We start from the raw sequence: 19897 nt of genomic DNA, 5'->3' as shown, positions 1-19897 counted from the left end.
CTGAGTTTTCCAAAGTTGCTGGCATATTGAGTACAGTACTTTGACAGCATCATCTTTCAGGATTTGAAATAGCTCCACTGGAATTCCATCACCTCCACTAGCTTTGTTCGTAGTGATGCTTTCTAAGGCCCACTTGACTTCACATTCCAGGATGTCTGGCTCTACGTGAATGATCACACCATCGTAGCATATAACCTTGTGTAAGTTTAAGAGTCAAATGTGTTCCTCTGATACACTTAAGTATCACAAAACAGTTGCCACTGTAGCATCAGGAGACAGGTCCATCACCTCATATAATTTGTTGTTGATGTTGTTCAGTCCCTAAGCCATGTCCAACTCTTTGCAGCCTCATGGACTGCAGCACTCCAGGCCTCTCTGTCCTTCACTGTCTCCGAGTTCGCTCAGATTCATGTCCATTGAGTCAGCGATGCTAGCCGTCTCATCCCCTGCTTCCCTCTTCTCTTTTTGCTTCGGTCTTTCCCAGCATCAAGATTCTTTCCAATGAGTTGGCACTTCACATCAGGTGGCCAAAGTATCAGAGCTTCAGCTTCAGCATCAGTCCTTCCGATGACTATTCAGGGTTGATTTCCTTGAGGATTGACCGGTTTGATATCCTTGCTGACCAAGGGCCTCTCAAGAGTCTTCTCCAGCACCACAGTTCAAAAACATCAATTCTTTGGCGCTCAGTCTTCTTTATGGTCCAACTCTCTGTCTAGGTTTGTCATAGCTTTCCCTCCAAGGAGCAAGTGTCTTTTAATTTCATGGCTGTAATCACCATTCTCAGTGATTTTGGAGCCCAAGAAAATCTGTCACTGCTTTTCCCCTTCTAATTGCCATGAAGTTTTTGCCATCACCTCATATAATTGCCATTTCTTATTTGTACATTTGAGATCTATCCCCTAGCAACTTGCAAGATTATTAATAACTTTATTAATACTGTATTAATAATGTGATATTATTAGATTGTTATTATTATCCAAGGTCAGGGGGATCTGGTTTTGCCATATCTTGAACTAAGAGATTTTTCTGCATTTTTCTCAGCTCACAATCAAAAAGTTGATTTTGTCCATCATTTTTCTCTATGAATATGTTTTTGTTCGTAACCCTCTACTATCTGCCACTCCTTCTCTGGAGTAAAATAAGAAATAAGAAGTTGTCTGATTTTACAGGAAAATGAGTATTATAGGTGACTTATACCCAATGCAGAAGTGTCCTGGGCACTGAGGGGTGCCTTGTGAGGAACACAGACTCTGGAGCCCGTGGCTCTGCCTATTCCCAGAAGGCACGATCCCTCTCTGCATTTGAGCCTCCTTGGCTCTAATGCGGGCACACAGGGCATGTGCAGAGGTGCTGAGGACTAACCAGGCTACCCAAGGGCAGTACTCACACAGCACCTGCGGCGTGAACTCCGTATTTGCTGCAGTGGTGGTGGTACTAGTACCATCCTCCAGTGGGGGCCTTTGCAGTACCCCCGACTCCTGTGGTCCTCACGCTGGCACACATCAACCTGGTACCCACATGGAGAACTGGAGAGGAAGAGGGAGTGGGTGTGTCTGGTGAGATCTGCCCAGTCTGGACTCTCAAAATCCACGCTGAGACGGCAGAGAGAAAACGAGTTTTTGTGAAGCTCGGGTTCGCTTGTTTGTTTTTACATATAGTTGTGGATATTATGGCCATGGACGGACAGTGAGCAAATTCCTGGGTCCACTGGAGTTTGTGTGTCTGTGGTTGGATCAGACCTTCTGGCAGGCCATGGGGGATGAGCTGCCCCCGAGTGGCAGGTCCCAACTTCCCATCACCGTGGTAGATGAGCTTCACTAGGCAGTAGAGGTAACGTTGCCAGTCTAGGGCTGTGTCTGGGCCTAGAAATATTTTGTGTGGCCATACTAAATTACAGTAACTCAGAAATGTCACATAAAAACTTTGAATTCTTGGCTTTTTTGGAAAGGGCAGGGAATCTGGTAACAGGGGCCCACAGTCCTGCTGGGAGCTGAGCTCCGAGCGGAGCAGTGGCCCCTGGTGTGTGTGTCTCCAGTGTCTGTGGGTGCCACCACTCTCCCCCTGCCCACCACTTCCATCTGCTGCACGCTGGCCACTTAGGGTACCTGCCTGGCCATGAGGCATTGGAGTTTGCAGCCTCTGGTTTAAAACACAGATGTGCTCGTGATACTAGAAGTGGTTTTCATTCATGCACTGGTGGTCATTAGCTTTTTAAAAAGTTGTTTAAAAACAAGAAGTCATCTGCCTTGAAACTAGAAGTAGAAATAGAGTGGTCGTTTCTAAATTTACTGGCTATTATCCCTTATCAGGGCTCTTTACATACTGAAAATATTCATTTGCAGATCTCATCATTTACCACTTCTTAGTGGATACAGTCTTCTTCTTCCAGAGCTATCCCATAAGCACGGGATTCCTCTTGAGTCTAACTGGATCTTTTGACTGAGGGAGCGGGGAGCCAGGGTGAGAAACCTCGGCAGACTCCATCCAAGAATTCAGAGTACTCTTCAGTTTCCCGTAGCTTAAGAAAAACAAGCTTCCCCCATCCTCCTCTGGGCCTGTTTCTGAGCTCACACTGGGAAAGGTCAAATAAACACAATAAATCCATGAGATGGCCTTCATATTAAGCCCCTGGGGCTGATGCTGTTTAGCAAGAGGCTGAAGTGATGCCGTTTCCCAAGTGGAAGGAAGTTGGCCTGACCTTGGCGATTTGCTAGAAAACAGGAGTCAACTGTGCCAGTTGGCCTGAGTTGTTGGGAGGAGCGTAGTCCCAGGGCTGCGTGGGAAGGGGTGGGTGGTTCTGTGGTTGGACCTGGAACGGGGAGGCCCCCTCGTGTGGTCTGCACCTGTTTCCTTCTCCTCTCCAAGGTCTGCAGGCCAAATCCCGGACAGAACCAGGTGGACTGGGCAGCCCGTTAGTAACTGACCCCATAGGCGGAGCCCCTCACCTGGGCCACCTCACAGCTTACCTGCCAGCCAGGGCTGGACTTTGTTGGGCCAGGGGCCCATCGCTGGTCCATTCAGGGACCTCTAGTGCACAGACAACAAGCTAGCACCACCACCTGGAGCTGGGCCAGGGTCTGGGGCTCGGGGCGGGAGAGCACTGCCACCGAGCAATGGAATCAGCAGGGCTGCATTTCCAGTGTAGACTGTCACACCACCTCCCAGGAGAGTTTGACTACAGAACGTTCCCCGAACCACACTGCCTGAATTCCAGTCTCATTTTCACCACTTAATTGAGGCTTTCAGCCAGTTACTCTGGGCCTTGGTTTCCTCAGTCTACAAATGGGCTTTCATGATAGTAGCTGCCTCACTGGGTCATAGTGAGGAGTGCGTATAGTAAGATATAAAGTCCTTGGGACACCTCATGACGTAGGAAGTGCTAGGTAGGTTCTTGCTCTGACTGTTCATAACTATGATTATTTCCAAAAGTCCAACCAAAGGGCCCAGTAAGAACACCAAGATGGGCTTTGAAAACCTACCAATATTCATGCTTCTGATGAAAAGACTGGAAGGAACGTCCCCCAAAGTAGAAGAGGCTGACGGACAGGGCTGGATCAGGGTCCCCTGGGGCTGGGTCTAACGCACTGGCTGTGCTGGCCTGCTCAGACCTCTGGTCGGAATTATCTGTGGCTGTCGACATGCAGGCATCCCATATGAGGTGTCGGGGCCTAAGCTCACCACACCAGCTGCCTCTGTTTTTTTGTTTTGTTTTGTTTTGTTTTCACTTTGTCCTGAAGGTCTAACTGCTCTGAAAACAAATATATGACCCACATATGCCAGGCCCTATGCTGGGCACCTCTGCCACCCTCTCATCCTCTCCCTGCTCCCCCGTGAGGCAGCCTTCTACAAAGGAAGTATCTGCCATGTGAGACCAGAATTAACTCCACATCTTCTCACCCCAGACCTGTGCTTCTCCTTTCTAGTGAAGTGATGTCTTCTCCCGAGCTATACTACATTCTCAGCAGGCAAGAGTGTAACTACCCATCAACTAGAATTTAACTGTAATTCATCTTCTAGCCAAGCTCTCATTTGAGCCAGACTGAGGCCAACTTGTGATTTTCCTCATTAACTGTTGCCCTTTTTCCTTTTTTTGTTTTTAACAACTTCTGATGGGCTTCTTGGATGGTGCTAGTGGTAAAGGACCTGCCTGGCAATGCAGGAGACAAAGAGACGGGGGTTTGATCCCCGGCTTGAGAAGATCTCCTGGAGGAGGGTGTGGCAACCCAGTCCAGTATTCTTGCCTGGAGGATCCCATGGATGGAAGAGCCTGGCGGGTTATAGTCAACAGGGTTGCAAAGAGTTGGACACAACTGAAGCAATTTAGCACGCACACATGAACTTCTGATACACAGCATTGGTTGTTTATTATTAAACATAACCTGTGGTTGCAATACACTATCGTCATTGATCCCGTGCATAGCCTTCTTTCATTCTGCTTTGGTGATTCCTATATTTCTTTCTCTCTAATTTAATTCCACCATGAATCCATCAGCCGACTTAGGGCTAGAACACTGGCAACCAGGCACCTCTGTGCCCCCCTGGCCCAGCCTTGCCAACCCTCACACCCTGCCTCAAAGCCACCACCCCTGAATTTTATATTTCTCCTTCCTTGTAGATTTTTTAGACACATGTGGCATGTGTCTAGATAATGCCTTGTTTAATTTAGTTCTCAGACTTTCTAGTTTGCCCCTTCCGTTCCCCTACCACACTGTGTTCATTACAATGTGAGAAGTGAAAGTGTTAGCCACTCAGTTGTGTCCGACTCTGAGACCCCATGGACTGTAGCCCACCTGGCTCCCCTCTCCGTGGAATTCTCCAGGCAAGAATACTGGAGTGGGTAGCCATTTCCTTCTCCAGGGGATCTTCCTGTCCCAGGGATTGAACCAGAGCCTCCTGCATTGCAGGCAGATTCTTTACCATCTAAACCACCAGGGAAGCCCATTCATTACCATAACTTTAAGCAAACCTGCTCTCAGGCTGGCAACTCCTGCTCTCCGCACACTCATTCTTCTTCTTTCAAAAGAGGAATGGGGGTCCCATCCCTGAGGGCCCCAGCCTTGCCCTGGCTGGGATGAGTACCCTGCTCCCCGCTTTAGTCTTCGCATGTTGGACGAGCTTCTTTCAGTAGGGGCAGCCGGGTGTTCCCATGGCTGCGGCAGCAGAGAAAACTTAAGGGTGCTGGGATGACCCGTGGTGCAGGGTGCATGCCAGCCAGGCCTCCTCCCGCTCCCAGGGCTCCTCTCCCCACATGACCAGGGGCTGTCCTAGCCCAGGGGCAGGGTGTCCAGCCATCGTGCGGCTCCCTGGGGCAGGCTCCAAACTGAAAACAAGTCAGATTTTATGGGAAATTTTTCAGCTGAGTCAGGAGCATCCCTCCAGCTCCAGACCAAGGAGCCAGTGCAGAGTGTTGCTAATTCTGTCTGCCCACAGGAACCTTGCTGGAGGCTTCTTGAGCTGGGTGGTAGGAAAAGGCTACTTTTAAATTCGTTCCTTGCACCAGAAGAGCTGGGCCATAGTTTACTTTGTAGAGATGAAGGCTCATTGCAGCTGCCTCCCTTGCCGCAGACACCAGCCCCCCCATTCTCAGGGGCCCAACACTCACGATGTCCAAAGCAGAGCCATGGGGCTGGGCACAAGGACAAGAGCCAGTCCCTGCCTGTGGGATCTCACAGTCCTCAGGGGTGAAGACGACATCACCACGACATCAGGTGATGCCCAGAATGTCACATGGAGAGGGTCCATCCCCAAATGCTCCCAGTCACCCAGATGGGCACTTGACTAAGACCCCTAGGGTACAGCCATTTCCAGTGAGAAATGGACACCGACTTTTTTTAATTTAACAGACTAGATTTTCTCCAACAATTGATTGTTGTTCCCTCAAAGTATCTGCTGGAAAAACTGTGAACTTTCCCCCATGTTACACAAGAGAGATTCTTTGGACACATCTTAGAGGTATGCCTTCAGAGGCAACAGACATCCTTCTTACCCATCAGTGGAGCTAACTCTTATTCACCTAAGAGAGCTAGACTTCTCTTAATTGCCACCTCCTCCAGGAAGCCATCCTGGACACTCCCATGCTGGCTTAGGCGGCCCCTCTTACTGGCTCCCACTACAATTCCTTCTCTTAAGCATAGACCCCACTGGTCTCCCTGTCCTATCTGTCATCCCGTGAATCTCTGTGTGTCTGGCTACATACTCAAGACCTGCAAATCACGTCTATGCATAGAAGTCTGATGAATACGTGCATGAATGATGAGCATCAGTTGGACAAGACTTTATCCCCAGAGTCCACGAACATGACATTAGAACGCGGGTATCCCTCCTAACCCTTCTTGAGAAGGCTTTCGTTAAAACAGTGATGTCTTTTGTGCCTTGGCTTCTCCATCTGCAGGATGGATCAGTGAAGTTATCTTCCATGGTTCAAGTTTGCTGCTGAAGCAGACTGGCTTTGGCCTTGTACTAGGGTGGAGGCTGAACTTGGAATCCTCTCCAGTACAGCTTCCCACACCCCAGCCAGGCTCTCAGAAGCTGAACAGGAGATGGGAGCATCTTCCTTCTCCCCACTCTCTCCCAACCCCAGCACACAGAGGCTTCTCCAGTCTGCCTCTGCTTGGAGGTTGAGACGCCTCAACAGGGGCCAAGGCCATGAAGCCCCCAGGAGGGAAGTCCCCAGCACCCTCCTGGAGCTATTCATTCATCCTCACAGCTGAGGGAGTGCAGCACCTAACACCTCCTGGCTTTGTCAGGGCCAGACTTGGCTACAGAGTAAGCGGAACAGCACCTCCAGCCCTACTGAGATCTTGGCCAGCAGGGCAGAGAGTATCAGTGGAGGAAAAATCCATAGACAGAGGATTCAGGTCAGCAGATCCCTTGTTCTTTTGACAATTCTGTGGCTAAAATGAGCCTCATCTGGTACAGCCTCTGAGCTGCCAGCCTTGCCTTCCAAATAACAGCAGGTTGTAACCAGCTAGCCTCAGGCTTCCCTGGTAGCTCAGCTGGTAAAGAATCCATCTGTAATGCAGGAGACCCCCATTCTATTCTTGGGTTGGGAAGATCCTTTGGAGGAGAGATAGGCTACCCACTCCAGTATTCTTGGGCTTCCCTGGTGGCTCAGATGGTAAAGAATCCGCCTGCAATGCAGGAGACTTGGGTTCGATCCCTGGATTAGGAAGATCCCCTGGAGGAGGGCGTGACAACCCACTCCAGCATTCTTGCCTGGAGAATCCCCATGGACAGAGGAACCTTGTGGGCTGCATGCATTGGCTCTGAAGAGTTGGAGGTGACTACAGATGCACCAGCCAGCCTCAGCATCACCTCCCCCAGGAAGCCTACCTGGCCTGTGCCAGCGGCTTGGGAGCCACGACCCTGGGTTTCCAAGCCTCCCCTAACATGTATCTCACAGGTCTCCTTGGCCTTGCCATTCACTTTTTCTTGTGCATTGAAGCCTAATTTGATTGGGTTCAGTCAGAGTCCTTTCACTGCCCAGATGAAATGCGACTTCTGTTCCGCCAAGCGTCAGCTGGTGGAAAGGACCCCCAGCCTTCTTGCCAATCCACTTGCCACACTGGTAGAAGCTGAGGCCCCGAGGAGGACGGGAAGGCCGCTCTGCCAGATGGTGGCCGAGGCCAGCCAGAGCCCAGGGCTGCCAGCTGCTCGGTCACTTCCTAGTCAGCTGTGAGGTGGAACGGGACACCCATGACCTGAATGCCAGAGTCTTCTTGTGCCCAGCTCATTGTCCAGCCCCCAGCCCTGCACTTCCACTCCCCGGCCACCCCATCCCACCTGCCTGCCTGCCCCCATACTCTTTGTCCCCGGGAATAATGAATTGTTCAGCTGGGTGAGGAGGGAGGTGAGGAAAAGCCGTGCTGATGGGCTGAGCAACAGAGCAAAGTAATGGTCACGGAGAGAAGGGGAGAGGCCATGGCTGATCCGCGGTCACTGGGTTCCTGGAAGGGGCATTGAGGGGCGATGCTGAGGTCCATGGTGTGGCCCAGGACGTGGGTTGGAGGAGCGTGGCCCTGAGGATGAGGCAGTCCAGAACCAGGAGGTTGAGTGATTGAGAGTGTTGTGCCCATGGAGGAATCCATCTTCAGGGGGTGGCAGGTATCGGTGGAGAGGGGACCAGGGAGGCCAGGCCAGAGCCCCAACAAATGAGGGGCTAGAGGTCAGTAGATGATAGCATTGAAGATCAGGAAAGGATGGAGCCAAATGGTGTGAGCCACGGAGGAGCTGGGACTTCTCACAGCGGACGGAGGCTGTAGAGCTTGGTGTGTGGCTGCCGAAGCAAGGGGTCCTGCTCACCTCCTGCCCTGAGTCACCAACAGCCCCCAGGGAAGGCTGAAAGGTCTGGGGTGTCCTGGGAGAGGATGCTGGGTTCAGTTAGGGTGGAGCAGCACTTCCAGAGGGCACAGTGGAAGGTCTGAGGCTGGGGGAGCCGAGGTCTGGGGTCAGAGGTCAGGATGCCTGGAGTACTACGCGGGGCAGCACTTCAGAGACATGACAGCTACTGGATGGAGGCTCTTCCAAGCGTCACACTCTAATGGGTCTTCATATCACTTATTCTACCTTCCTTTCCTTCTGTGTTCCATTTACTCTCCCCATTTCCTGGAAGCTTGTGCCATCGTGTTTCTTGAATTCCTTTTTCATTTTGCTGGAGTATCTCCTGAAGTAACTTTCAGGCTGGGTGGGCAGAGACTCTTCTTTTAGAGCCGTGGAACACATCTGAAAATGCAGCTGCTATTCACTCCACGGCAGTGTAGTTCCACCTGCTTAGGAGCACCGTGGAGTCTTCAGGTGAGAATACTTTGCTGCTGAGTCCTGGGTCAGGGAGCTGGTGGGTGGGCCAGCCCCTCGGGCACTTCCACCTGCTAGACGTGTCCATGCCCGTGATGCTTGTTGGCACTGAGTTCCTCTGAAGATGTTGCTTTTGTCCTGGCTGTAGTCACAACCTTTTTTTGTTGGAGAAACAGTGAAGCTTGCTAAGAGAAAACTCCAGATTCCATGAGCTTTCTAGATGGAAGCCGAGGTCTCTGTTGGCTGTGAGAGGGCCAGTTGGTAGAGGGGTGCTGTATTTTGGAAGTGAGCTAGTAATAACACATTCCTCCATTTGTATAGTTAGCTAAGTGGATTGACACCTGACAGATTCAGTCCTAGAGGGTGGGGGAACCACCTTATCAGGGAGGAGGTGACACTTAATTTGAGTGCTGAAAGAGGACCTACAGGTGTCTGGCAGGCAGTACAGGGAAGGGTGTTCTAGCTGAAGGAACAGCATGAAGGGAGGCCTAGAGGCATGCAGGCAATGCTGTGAGTCCTTAGACACCAAACCCATAGTCTGTGGAAAGTGATTAGTACAGTGTCTGACGTGCAGAGTGGGGGTGTGCTTGCCCATATGTGTGTCTTCTGAAAACAAAGTGTCTACTCAAGTTCAGACACTCAGATTTCAGAGCTGTCACTGAAAGCTTCCCCCATCTGCTGACCATCGTCTAAACTGTTTCAAAAGACTTTGATATCTTGACCTTTAAAACGCTCATCTTTTTTTTTCCCCAAAATATGATTGCAGGAATGGGGGTAGGGTGATAATTGGTGTCTTGGCATCTCCCCACCATCAGCAGAGGAGGCTTCTAGGGGCCCAGATAAAGAGCTTAAGGCACCAAGTGCCTAGATATCCACTGTTTCCTTCACATAGACCATCAAAACCAGATGAGCTAATGCACTCGTTTTATTGACAAGAAAACAGAGCTCCTAGGAAGTTTGTAGGTCATGCAGAGGGTCAGTGGTGGAGAATTATCGAAAATTCAGCTCACTGGAGAACTTTGGAAATGATTGCCTTGTGATAATTTTAGCACAGAACCAGACATCCACCCCTGGCTCCAGTAAGTCTTCATCAAGAGTAGAGCATTGTTGTCAACTAGGATGACGTACTGGGGCATTTTTAGGACCATAATAAGTAAATTATTTACTGTGTTTAAAGGTTTCTCTTGGGCTGATGGCATAAGACGTACTGTAGAGAGGATGCCTTTGCAGCAAGAGGCATGTTATGTCATACCATCGTCACAGCTTAGACAGAGGCGTTGCTACGCCCATTGTACAGATGAGAGAAATGTGACTCTGGGAGGATGAGCCAGCTCTCTGGACCACTGGTGGTGAGAGCAGGAGCTGGGATTCCAAGCCAGCCGCTTCCACCTACTTTGTCTGTTGAGGCCAAAAGGTGGGAAGGTGCCTCGCTTATGTTGTGTCCACACCCTCCCACCAGGGAGACAAGGCATTCCTAACTCAGCCAGTGATTAATTTTTTTAACATAAACTTGTTTTTAAAGTATAACGTATAGGATGAAAGTATACTAGTTTCAGGTGATCAAGCCTGATGGTTTTTACAAACTAAACGCACTAGTATTGCCAGAACTCAAAATCAAGGAGCAGAACAATATCCGCTCCTCCCTAGTCACTGCTCCCCACCATGCCCGATTTCATGCCCAGTGTCACCACTGCCCAATTTCATCATCCTGCTCTTGAGCTCTGTACAGATAAGGTTTCACCATACATACTTCTTTCACTTCGAATTATTAAGAGTGGTTCATCCTTTTTGTTTTTTTAATGTAACTGTGGTTCCTTTGGGCTTCCCAGGTGGCGCTAGTGGTAAGAACCCACCTGCCAATGCAGGAGACAAAAGAGACCTGGGTTCGATCTCTGGGTTGAGAAGATCCCCTGGAGAAGGGAATGGCAACGACTCCAATATTCTTGCCTGGAGAATCCCATGGACACAGCAGCCTGGCGGGCTACAGTTCAAAGGGTCACAAAGAGTCAGACACAACTGAAAGCGATTTAGCAGGCACACACGTGGTTCCTTCATTCTCATGGTTGATTAGTATTCTAATATAAGAAGAGACTGGGGGCTTCCCAGGTAGCTCAGTTGGTAAAGAATCCACTCGCAATGCAGAAGACCTGGGTTCGATCCCTGGGTTGGGAAGATCCCCTGGAGAAGGGCATGGCAACCCACTCCAGTATCCTTGCCTGGAGAATCCCATGGACACAGGAGCCTGGCAGGCTACAGTCCCTGGAGTCACAAAGAATTGAACATGACTGACCAACTAAGCACACACAGCATGAGAAGAGACTCCTAATCACCCATGAGAATGAAGGGACTTAGCGATGAAACACCACACACACCACACCACAGGAAGACACTGCTTGTACGTGCACTCCACCACGGGTGGAGAGTAGAATTCTTGAAGCATCCAAGCACACGCATTTCGGTGAGCCTGTATATACCAGGGAAGGCTGTGGGCCATAGGTGCAGTCTCAGTAGACACTCCCAGTTTTCCAGAATGGTTGTGCCCGTTTACACACTCTCCTGAAGCCATATGCGTGCTCCAGTTGCTCCGCATCCTCACCAGCATTTACCACTACCTTATTTTCACTTCAGCCATTATTGTTGGCATATAGCAGGGTCACATCATGGTGTTGATTTGAACTCTGATACTTCTTGAAATTGAGCACTTTTTCATGTATTTATTGGTTATTTGGAAATTCAGTTTTGTAAACAATGATTCCTTTTAAAATTCATTTTTGTCAGAAAATATTTCTGAGAGTGGCTCCCACGCTGAAAGATGCTGTATTTCTCTTCCCACTTGGGTGATCGTTTCTAAGCCTTGACATCTGGCAGTTCGAGAATGGCTTCAAAGCCAGAGGGAGCAAGAAAGAGGCGTTGGGGGATGGCCCAGGCCACGCTGGACATCCTCAGAGCTCTGGAGGCTCCACAGCCATGGCAAGAACTTTCTCTGTGGGCTTTGGGGTTGCTGTGAAGTCATCAGTTAAAGTTCCCTCAGAAATTAGGAGAGATGGTTTATATTTCACATTGAGGGCTAAAGGCATACTCTGAACTCCAGCCCCTCTCACTTCCCTTGCTTCCTTTGGAGTTTGGGCTCTGGGTTGATTTCAGTGACTATGGAGAAATGGGGGGAAAACAGAGCTCTTTCCCTCTCTTCAGCTCCTAAGTGGGCAGGGAACACACAGAATTGAGTTTGCTGAGCAGGCTTATTAGCATTCTGGACATTGAAGATCTAGAATGTGCCTGGAGCTTTAAAAGCTCTTACAAAAGCTCTTAAATCCTGGCAGTGATTGTCAAACCTTAACAGCTCCAAATATTCCTGTTGCAAAATGCAAACCCATCTCCCGCCACTCAAAGAAAGAATTGCTGTCCTCCCAGCAGTGCTTAGTCGCTCAGTCATGTCCAACTCTTTGTGACCCCATGGACTGTAGCCCACCAGGCTCCCCTGCCCATGAGGATTCTTCAGGCAAGAATACTGGAGTGGGTTGCCATGCCCGCCTCCAAGGGATCTTCCCAATCCAGGGATTGAGCCCTGGTCTCCCACATTGCAGGCAGATTCTTTACCATCTGAGCCACCAGGGAAGCCCGGCCTCCCAGCAGACCCCATCTCATTAACAGCCCTGCCCAAGCTCATCCTCACAAAGGGTGACCTGGATGGAGAAGAGATAGTCAGAGGTGCCAAATGTCTGACACCTACTATGTGCTGGTTACTGTGCCAACTGCGTTATACTTTCTAACTCATTAAGCCCTCATCACAAGCCTCTTGCCCTATTCTCAGGGTGTTTACAGGAGTATAGGGAGCAAAGTCAGAAACCTTGCCAGTTGAGAGCAGTTTATTTCAATAGCTTGAAACAGCTACAGAAGACACACCCCAAAGTGGCAAGTCAATTCATTCATTTAATTGACGATATCTGGGCCATCCCCCTGTTGACAGGCCCAGGCTGGGGGTTGGGCGCCCTAAGACAGATGTGTCAGGCAGATGTCTTTAAAATTCACTATCTCCTTGTAATTGTAATTTAACAATGAATAAGGAGATAAAAGGGACAGGACAACTAAATGCAACGAATGATTCTTGGCTGGGCTGTTTTGCTAGAAAGGACATTTTGAAACTGTGGGTGATCCTTGAATGGGATTAATCCATGGCAGTAGTGCCACAGAATCTGGTTTAATGGCTGCACTGTGGTACGTACAGGAGAATGACCCCATTGCCCATTTGTTAGGAAATGCACACTAAAGTAATTAGGGGTGACTGGGCATCAGGTTGGCAACTTACTCAAATGGGTCAGGAGAAACGTTCTTTGTACCCGTACTCACAAACTTTCTGGAAGTTCATTGTTTTTAGAATAAATGTTTTTATTTTAAAATTTTTAAATAATGTTATGTATTTATTTATGGCTATGCTGAATTCTGGTCGCTCTGAGGGCTTTTCTCTGGCTGTGTCTGGCAGGGGCTACTCTCTAGCTGCCGTGTGCCGGCTTCTCGTGGTGGCGGCTTCTCTTGTGGAACATGGGCTCTAAGCGCTTCGTCTCTGTGGTTGCAGCACACGGGCTGGGTTGTTTCAGCTCCTGGGCTCTGGAGCACAGGCTCAGTAGTTGTGGTGCACGAGCTTAGTTGCTCCACGGTGTGTGGGATCTTCCTGGATTAGGGATTGAACGCATGTCTTCTGCATTGGCAAGTGGATTCTTTACCACTGAGCCACCAGGGAAGCCCTAAAAAAATTTTTAAGGTTAAAAAAAAAAATAAATAGAAAGTCCTTGCCACATTTGTCTGGGTGAAGGAAGAGAGCACTTCCATTCAAGGTGGTGCCCAGGCCTGTTCCACCAATACACCAAGAGTGGGGACCAGTTCCCCTAGCTCCCGCTATGCACCATGCCCAGGGTGAGGCGCTGTGCTTTTGTCCTTTCCTTTAATCTTCTCTGGGAACTTGGGGGTTGCTCCATTTTACAAGTGAAGAAACAAGCGCTCCCAGTGCCAGACAGAGGCACAGACAAAGTAGGCAGAGTTGGAGCTTGAAATCAGGGACTTTGAATTCCTGGAGATCCCCCAGAGGGCATATGCCAGAAGAGGGGGGTCGATGGCCCTGAAGAGCTTGAGAAGGGGAATATGGCTGGCAGGGTCCACGTTGAAATGGGCAGGTGTGAGAGCAGAAAAGGCGTCTTGGTGGCAGGGCAGCCCCTTTCAGTTCAGTTCAGTTCAGTCGCTCAGATGTATTGACCCTGCAACCCCATGGACTGCAGCATGTCAGGCCTCTGTCCGTCACCAACTCCCAGAGCCAACACAAATGCATGTCCATTGAGTCGGTGATGCCATCCAACCATCTTATCCTCTGTCGTCCCCTTCTCCTCCTGTCTTCAATCTTTCCCAGCATCAGGGTCTTTTCAAATGAGTCGGCTCTTCGCATCAGGTGGCCAAAGTACTGGAGTTTCAGCTTCGGCATCAGTCCTTCCAATGAATATTCAGGACTGATCTCCCTTAGGATGGACTTGTTGGATCTCCTTGCAGTCCAAGCAACTCTCAAGAGTCTTCTCCAATACCACAGTTCAAAAGCATCAATTCTTCAGTGCTCAGCTTTCTTCACAGTCCAACTCTCACATCCGTACATGACCACTGGAAAATCCATAGCTTTGACTAGACAGACCATTGTTGGCAAAGTAATGTCTGCTTTTTAATATGCTGTCTAGTTAGGTCATAACTTTTCTTCCAAGGAGCAAGCATGAAAATAAAAGATTTTCATGGCTGCAGTCACTATCAACAGTGATTTTGGAGTTCCCCAAAATTAAGTCTCTCACTATTTCCACTGTTTCCCCATCTATTTCCCATGAAGTGATAGGACCAGATGCCGTGATCCTGGTTTTCTGAATGTCGAGTTTTGAGCCAACCTTTTCACTCTCCTCTCTCACTTTCATCAAGAGGCTCTTTAGTTCTTCTTCACTTTCTGCCATAAGGGTGGTGTCATCCGCATATCTGAGGTTATTGATATTTCTCCCGGCAATCTTCATTCCAGCTTGTGCTTCATCCAGCCCAGCATTTCTCATGATGTACTCTGCATATAAGTTAAATAAGCAAGGTGACAATATATAGCCTTGATGTACTCCTTTCCCTATTTTGAAGCAACGTGTTGTTCCATGTCTAGTTCTAACTGTTGCTTCCTGACCTGCATACAGATTTCTCAAGAGGCAGGTCAGGTGGTCTGGTATTCCCATCTCTTTCAGAATTTTCCACAGTTTATTGTGATCCACACAGTCAAAGGCTTTGGCATAGTCAATAAAGCAAAAATAGATGTTTTTCTGGAACTCTCTTGCTTTTTCCATGATCCAGTGGATTTTGGCAATTTGATCTCTGGTTCCTCTGCCTTTTCTAAAACCAGCTTGAACATCAGGAAGTTCACAGTTCACATATTGCTGAAGCCTGGCTTGGAGAATTTTGAGCATTGCTTTACTAGCATGTGAGATGAGTGCAATTGTGTGGTGTTTGAGCATTCTTTGGCATTGCCTTTCTTAGGGTTTGGAATGAAAACTGACCTTTTCCAGTCCTGTGGCCACTGCTGAGTTTTCCAAATGTGCTGGCATATTGAGTGCAGCACTTTAACAGCATCATCTTTTAGGATTTGAAATAGCTCCACTGGAATTTCATCAACTCCACTAGCTTTGTTCATAGTGATGCTTCCTAAGGCCCTAAGGCAGCCCCTTAGGTGGGTGCAGACGTCATGGTGGGAGAAATGGGCATCGGTGACCTGAAAAGTGGTCGGAGCCAGAGTAAGAGTCTTTGGACTGGGTAAGCCTGGGAGGCAAGAGACCCTCTCCTTCTTCATACTTTCAGTGACCTTTCAGTATGAAGCTCCACATACAAGCTTTTGTGCTGTGCTTGTCCAGACAAGCCTCTTTCCCTCTGAGCCTCCTTTTTTAGTCTCCTTTTTTCTGAAGTAGATGGCGTCAACCTTAAATGGAATAAACCTAACATAGCAAAGGGATAGAATAGAAGCTCAATAAATGTGGCTAAGAGATAAGACAATTTTCAGTTTCTAGCTGCCTGAGTCCAACTCCCAGATTTGCCATTTACCAGCTGTGTGTCTTTGGACAAGTAACTTACCTGCTCTGTACTTCTATTTCTTCCTCCTTAAAATGGGGATGATAATAGCTCCTACCCAGTTCCCACGTGACTGGGTACAGTCGTGTCTGACTCTTTATGACCCCGTGGACTGTCTGCTCCTCCATCCATGGAATTCTCCAGGCGAGAGTACTGGAGTGGATTGCCATTCCCTTCTCCAGGGTATCTTCACAACCTAGAGATCGAACCCAGGTCTCCTGCATTGCAGGCAGATTCTTTATTCTCTGAGCCACCAGGGCAGTCTAAAGAGCACGTGAGTTGGGACAGATACAGAGCTTAGCGCAGCACCTGGCCACATGACACACCTTCCGTAAACAGTAGCTACAACTCTATTTCATCTTTCGTGTTGCCTGGTAAGTAAGTAGCAATTTCTCATTAAATAAGGACTTAAGGTTTTTTTGTCCCTGACGTCCAGTGGCACAGGCAGCAAGCACTGGTTCTATAGGAACTAAAAGGAGATCATGGGAAGGTCCAGAGGTCAAAGATGGGACAATTCAGGTGGAGAGGCAGGGAAAGGGGTCCTCAGAGGCCTAACTTTGGGGACAGTGCAAAGCTTAGATGGGAACCAGGTGGGGAAAGGGGCAAGAGAGCTGGGGGTAGGGGTGTTGCTAGGAGATAAGGACATCTCGAGGGGGCCTGAGCATGTTGACCATGTAACCACAGAACTCTGGGTGAGTGATCTGCTTTCTAGGCCTGGGAAAGAAGGGATGTCTGGGCCTCCCTGGTCAGCCTAAAGAGTTTGTATGAGGATTGAAAGAGGATACAGAGATGAGAGCATTTAAAACCACCAACACTCCACCCCGATATGCCACCAGGCAGCCTTGCCCCACATGAAGGACGGCTAGGTATGCTGTTGTGTGTGGCTCCCAATGCAGCAGTCAGTCTGGCTTTGATTTTAAGGGTTCTTCTCGTTAACTCTGCAACTCCAATAAATGAAAATTCCTATAAAATGCACTCTCAACACTCCCCCATTCTTTCCATTCCCTTGTGATATTATTCCTATCACAGCTCTCGTGTTAGTGCTTACCACTTACAGTTTTATTGTATCTTAGCATGTTATAGAATGCTTTTTAAACATCACATGTTCTGTTGACCAAAAAAAAGTGCTAAGATGCAGCCGCAGGCCTCTAGCATGTTCCTGTGGGCTTGGGAAAACTAGGGCTGCACAAGCCACATGAGGCAGCAAATGACAGCATCCTCTTCATTCCTGACCCAGCTGAGTAGCACCATTCCCCTCTCTCCAGACCTCCCAGCCTGTCCTCTTTTATACCTCTATGCTTTTACCTGGTCTCTCTGCCTAGAACACATCTCAACTCACATCACATAAAACTCCTATTCACCCTTCAAAACCCCATTTCCGGTATCCTCCCTTTAAAGCTTTTCAAACAATGGCCTGGCTTCTGTCCTTGTGCATGTAACAATTACTGCATATGTTACACTCTACTACAGTTATTCATGTATTTAAACCTCCAGATGTCAAGCCTTCCTCCACTTTCAGGGCTGTCTTTGGCCTTGGCTTAGAGCTCTTTGTCCTGGACTCTCAGTATCCCCAAAGTCCGATCAGAGGGCCTGGAAGAGAATAAGAGCTTCATAAGTATGTCTGCAATAAACCTAGTTAAAGCTTGGTCCTATGTCCAGAGGTTCCATGGTAGAAGACTTTCAGTTCATCATTTTTTTCCCAGAAATAGACATTAGAAGAAAATGTATTTTTCCACTGACTATCAAAGGAGATTATGAGGAGAAGTTTGAAGGTTTAAAGACATTCCATAGCCCCTGCCCCACCTGTTTCTTAGAGGATACACCCTAGGCCAGCTGCTCTAACTTTTATCATGACCTGCAATGAGGAGTACTTTTTGCATTGACGCAGGATGAACACCTACATCGGAAAGAGAGCTTTCATGGAACAGTATTCACCCCTTACTATGGGCATGCCTCTCTGTTTTGTTCTTTTCTTTCCCTTTCTGTTCTTTATCGTTGGTCACCACCCAATGAATTGATTCCGTAAGTCTTTAGGCTGTTGCACCCACAGTTTGAAAAACACTGCTCTGAGCCTTCAGTTTCCCCTAATATGACCAGAGAAAGCTTCTCAGAGGAGCTCAGAGCCCCGAAGGGCAGCTCCGGGGCAGGCATCCGGGACTGTGCATGGGGTGGATGGGAGAGATGTGATGACAGGCTCTCACAAGACTCTAACCCTCCTTCCTCTTCTTGCAGCCGAGCCCCTGCCACTGATGGACCTGTGCCGGAGATGCATCCGCCTGGCTCTGGGCCGCCAGCGCCTGCAGGACATCAGCTCCCTGCCTCTGCCTCAGTCTCTCAAGAACTATCTGCAGTACCAGTGAGCCGGGGGCAGTGGGGACACCCACAGCCTGGGCCTGTCCCTTGTCGGTCACACAGTACATCAGGAAGGAGTCTCCCTCCCCACCCTGGTTCGCCGGGACATTCAGTTCTTTGAAAGGCCAAGGCGTCTTCCCTAGTTTGGAAACACAGTGTCTGTTGCCAAAAGGATTTGCTGCCTTGGAAGCCACCCTCCCAAGTCAGACACCTCTTTGGAAGCCAGGAAGAGCCCGGAGCCTGCGCCGGGTTGGAGATCCTGCCCCGCTGAGCAGGACACAGCGGCCACCGATATTGATCCGCGAGCCTGTTTCCTTATTCAAGAGAATGAATAAAACATTTGGGCAGGAGACTTTGTGTTGTGGCCCCGCTGCAGACAGGGCCAGGGGAAAACTGGCCCGCTCTGGGGAGAACTTTGCCTCTGAATAATGAATGGCGAAAGCAGCTTGATGCGTGCCCTTTGGGCCCCCGCCCCTCCCAGAGCAGCAGGATTGTCGGGACACTTTCGGACTCTCTGCCCCTTTGAAAGACTTGTGACCCAGGGATGCCCAGCTGTGGAATTGGCGAGCGGACAAAGCAGTGTTGAGACTCGTCCCAGCTTACCTCTCTGAATAGTGTTTACCTCCCCTCTCATGCGCTCCCCTTCCCCACCCTGACCCGCAGTCTCTGGATGCTCCGGGCACCTTTCTTCAGGGAAGCTGAGTCTGACAAGTTCACCCCAGGGAATGAGTGTCTCCTTTATTATTGTTGTTATTTTAAGTAGCGATGCATTTTAAGAGAGCAGTGTGGTGAGGGCAGTACTTAGTCCACAGGTGCTAATGGGGGGCTTGGGGGCCTTGTGACACCCGAGGGGGTGATGTCCTTGGCTGGGGAGCCTTCCCAGGGGGGCTGAGGGTCTCCAGGCAACTGTCCATTCAGGATGCAGCCTGGCTGCCACAAAGCTTTATTTGAGCGAATTATTTTTTCACTTGAGGAGACTCACGCGAGTTTGCTTCTGTTTCACATGTGTGTGTGTCTGTGTGTGTGTGTGCGCGCGCGCGTGCATGAGTGACGTGCTGTGTATTTATCAGCTTGGGGCCACGGGGCAGCCTTGTAAGTGGAAGGGTGGACATGGGGCACGTTCTCCACTGGCCTGGCCTGTCCTCGCTGGGGACCCATGCCGCTGCCGCCGCAGCTGCCACACCACAGGGCATCTCTTGTGTTCCCAGCACTCCCTGCCCAGACTGATTTTTAACTGGAAATTGTCGCAACAGTGGGACACCAGAGCCCCAGACGGCACTGCCTCCTGCCACCTTAATGTGAACTGACTGATGAATGGAGAGCGTTTCTAATAAAGTCTGTCATTCAGTCCTTCCGCTGTTTATTCACTGCTCTTTGGGGAGGGGCTGGGAGAGCGTCTTCTGTCGGCTTAGCTGCCAAACCCTGAGAAGGCAGGCCTGTGCTTCCCTCTCCAGGCACGTCCCATCTCTTCTGTCTGGTTGTCCCCATGTGAGCCCAGACTCTAGGCATTTTACAAAGGCCTGCCCCAGCCAAGAGAACGGGCCTGGAACTGGGGGCCATATAAGGCTAACTACCATGGTGGAAAAACAGGCCAAATTATGGATGCCAGCACTGTGATATCCATGGGATGGCT

The 19897-nt window shown here is 49.4% G+C and overlaps 1 protein-coding gene across 1 annotated transcript in view; it reads left to right on the top strand.

Annotated features, from left to right (window-relative positions):
- SPSB4 (splA/ryanodine receptor domain and SOCS box containing 4) overlaps positions 1–19614 on the top strand; it is an 89311-nt gene extending 69697 nt beyond the window's left edge. Inside the window, exon 3 of the mRNA XM_027959837.3 lies at positions 18145–19614. Coding sequence (XP_027815638.1) covers positions 18145–18272 — 128 coding nt within the window. The 3' untranslated portion in view covers positions 18273–19614. The remainder of the gene's footprint in view (positions 1–18144) is intronic.
- The last annotated feature ends 283 nt before the right edge of the window (positions 19615–19897 follow it).

Source organism: Ovis aries, chromosome 1, assembly GCF_016772045.2.
Source record: "Ovis aries strain OAR_USU_Benz2616 breed Rambouillet chromosome 1, ARS-UI_Ramb_v3.0, whole genome shotgun sequence".
NCBI classification, from domain to species: Eukaryota; Metazoa; Chordata; class Mammalia; order Artiodactyla; family Bovidae; genus Ovis; species Ovis aries.
Note: the sequence above shows the minus strand (reverse complement) of the source record. Positions and strands in the feature narration are given on the sequence as shown.